At 62.6% G+C, this 2000-nt stretch overlaps 1 protein-coding gene across 1 annotated transcript in view; it reads left to right on the top strand.

Annotated features, from left to right (window-relative positions):
* The window catches only part of LOC103776486 (beta-arrestin-1), a gene marked incomplete at both ends in the record, with an annotated part of 8564 nt that extends 6642 nt beyond the window's left edge, over positions 1-1922 (top strand). The window contains 2 exons of the mRNA XM_008943996.1: positions 1092-1162; positions 1871-1922. Of these exons, the coding sequence (XP_008942244.1) occupies positions 1092-1162; positions 1871-1922 (123 nt within the window). The remainder of the gene's footprint in view (positions 1-1091; positions 1163-1870) is intronic.
* Positions 1923-2000: the final 78 nt, after the last annotated feature.

Genomic DNA, 2000 nt, shown 5'->3' on the forward strand with positions numbered 1-2000 from the left:
ACATCTCCACGGCTTGGAAACCCCTCCAGGGGTGGGGACTCCACCACTGCCCTGGGCAGCCTGGCACAGCCCTGGACAACCTTCAAGGGCAAGAAATTGTTCCTTGGGGCCAACCTCAACCTCCCGTGAGGCAACATCAGCCCATTGCCTCTTGTCCTGTCCCTCGTTCCTTAGGAGAAGAGCCCGACCCCCACCTGGCTCCAGCCTCCTGTCAGGGAGCTGTGGAGAGCCAGAAGGTCTCCCCTGAGCCTCCTTTGCTCCAGGCTCAGCACCCCCAGCTCCCTCAGCTGCTCCTCACCACACTTGGGCTCTAGACCCTTCCCCAGCAGCTTTGTTGCCCTTCTCTGGCCAATGTCCATCACCTCCAGGTCCTTCTGGGAGGGAGGGGCCCAAAACTGACCCCAGGATTCCAGGGGCAGCCTCCCCAGTGCCCAGTGCAGGGGGACGATCCTTGCCCTGCCCCTGCTGGCCACGCTGATCCTGGATGGTCCTCTTGGCCATCCAAGCCAGGGTGCTGGTGGCCTTCTTGGCCCCCTGGGCACACGCTGCCTCATCTCCAGCTGCCTGTCCACCGACCCTCCAGGTCCTTTCCCTGGGGCACTTTCCAGCCCCTCTGCCCCAGCCTGGAGTGCTGCAGGGGGTGGTTGTGACCCAAGGGCAGGACCCGGCCCTTGGCCTCGTTGAACCTCATCCCGTTGTCCTCAGCCCATCCATCCAGCCTGGCCACGGCAGACTGAGCTCCATCCCACCTCATTCCTGGAGTCGCTCAGGGTTCAGGGTGTCCCACCCCACCCTCATAGTGCCCACTGAGCACTGGCAATCTCATTTCAGCTCCGTCCCTCAGCCCTGCAGCACCACCAGCACTGATCCTGATCCTGACCTGGGAGTCAGCCCTGAGGCTGCTCTAAGCTGCTCAGCAGCAGCTTTTCGCTGATCCTCTGTGTCCTGGCCCCACGCTGGCCCTGGTGCCAGGCAGGGGATTTGGGCTGATCCCAGCCCACGGGGTCAGGGTGGCGCTGGAGGCTCTGGGGGGGCTGCAGGGGCTTTGGAGGTTGCCCCTGGCCCCCAGCCTCACCCACATCTCCTGGCAGTGACGTGGCGGTGGAGTTGCCCTTCACGCTGATGCATCCCAAACCCAAGGAGGAACCGGTGCACAGGGACGGTGAGTGCCCACGCCCTGGCACGTGGGGCAGCCCCACTGTGCCAGAGCCATCACATCGGGACGGCTGGGAAAGACCTCCAAGGTCATCAACTCCAACCCTCCACCCAACGCTGCCATGACCACTAAACTGTGACCCAAGTGCCACGTCCACACGTTTCTTGAACCCCTCCAGGGCTGGGGACTCCAGCACCTCCCTGGGCAGCCTGGGCCAAGGCCTCACCACTCTGCCAGGAAAGAAATTCTGCCTCAGGTCCAATGGAAACCTCCCCTGGGGCAACTTCAGCCCAGTGCCTCTTGTCCTGTCCCTTGTTCCTTGGGCGAAGAGCCCGACCCCCACCTGGCTGCAGCCTCCTGTCAGGGAGCTGTGGAGAGCCAGAAGGTCTCCCCTGAGCCTCCACAGCTCCAGGTTCAGCGCCCCTAGCTCCCTCAGCTGCTTCTCACAAGCCATATTCCCCAGCCCCCTCCCCAGCTTTGTTGCCTCTTCTCCAGCCCCTCAAGGTCTTCTCCTGTGGCACCATTTTCTGGCTGGGGGTGGGAGGCAGAGGGCTTGGTGAGGCCGCGTGGTGCCAATGGAGATTTTTGGCTCCTTTTGAGCTGAATCTCATCCACGGAGCTAAAACGGTGTCCCCGGAGCATGGGGGGGTCGGCGGTGACGGGACGTGGAACCGGCAGCCCCCACTCTACCCCTGATCCCTTCCCTCTCCTCAGTTCCAGAGAATGAAGCACCCATAGATACAAACCTGATAGAGCTCGACACAAAGTAAGAGACCCCCAAAATCCTCCCCTACCCCCTGCAAATCTCCTTCCCCGGGCTGTGTGTGGGACAGCAAAGCGCTTG

This window comes from Merops nubicus, unplaced genomic scaffold (assembly GCF_000691845.1).
Source record: "Merops nubicus isolate BGI_N331 unplaced genomic scaffold, ASM69184v1 scaffold24157, whole genome shotgun sequence".
Lineage (NCBI taxonomy): Eukaryota > Metazoa > Chordata > Aves > Coraciiformes > Meropidae > Merops > Merops nubicus.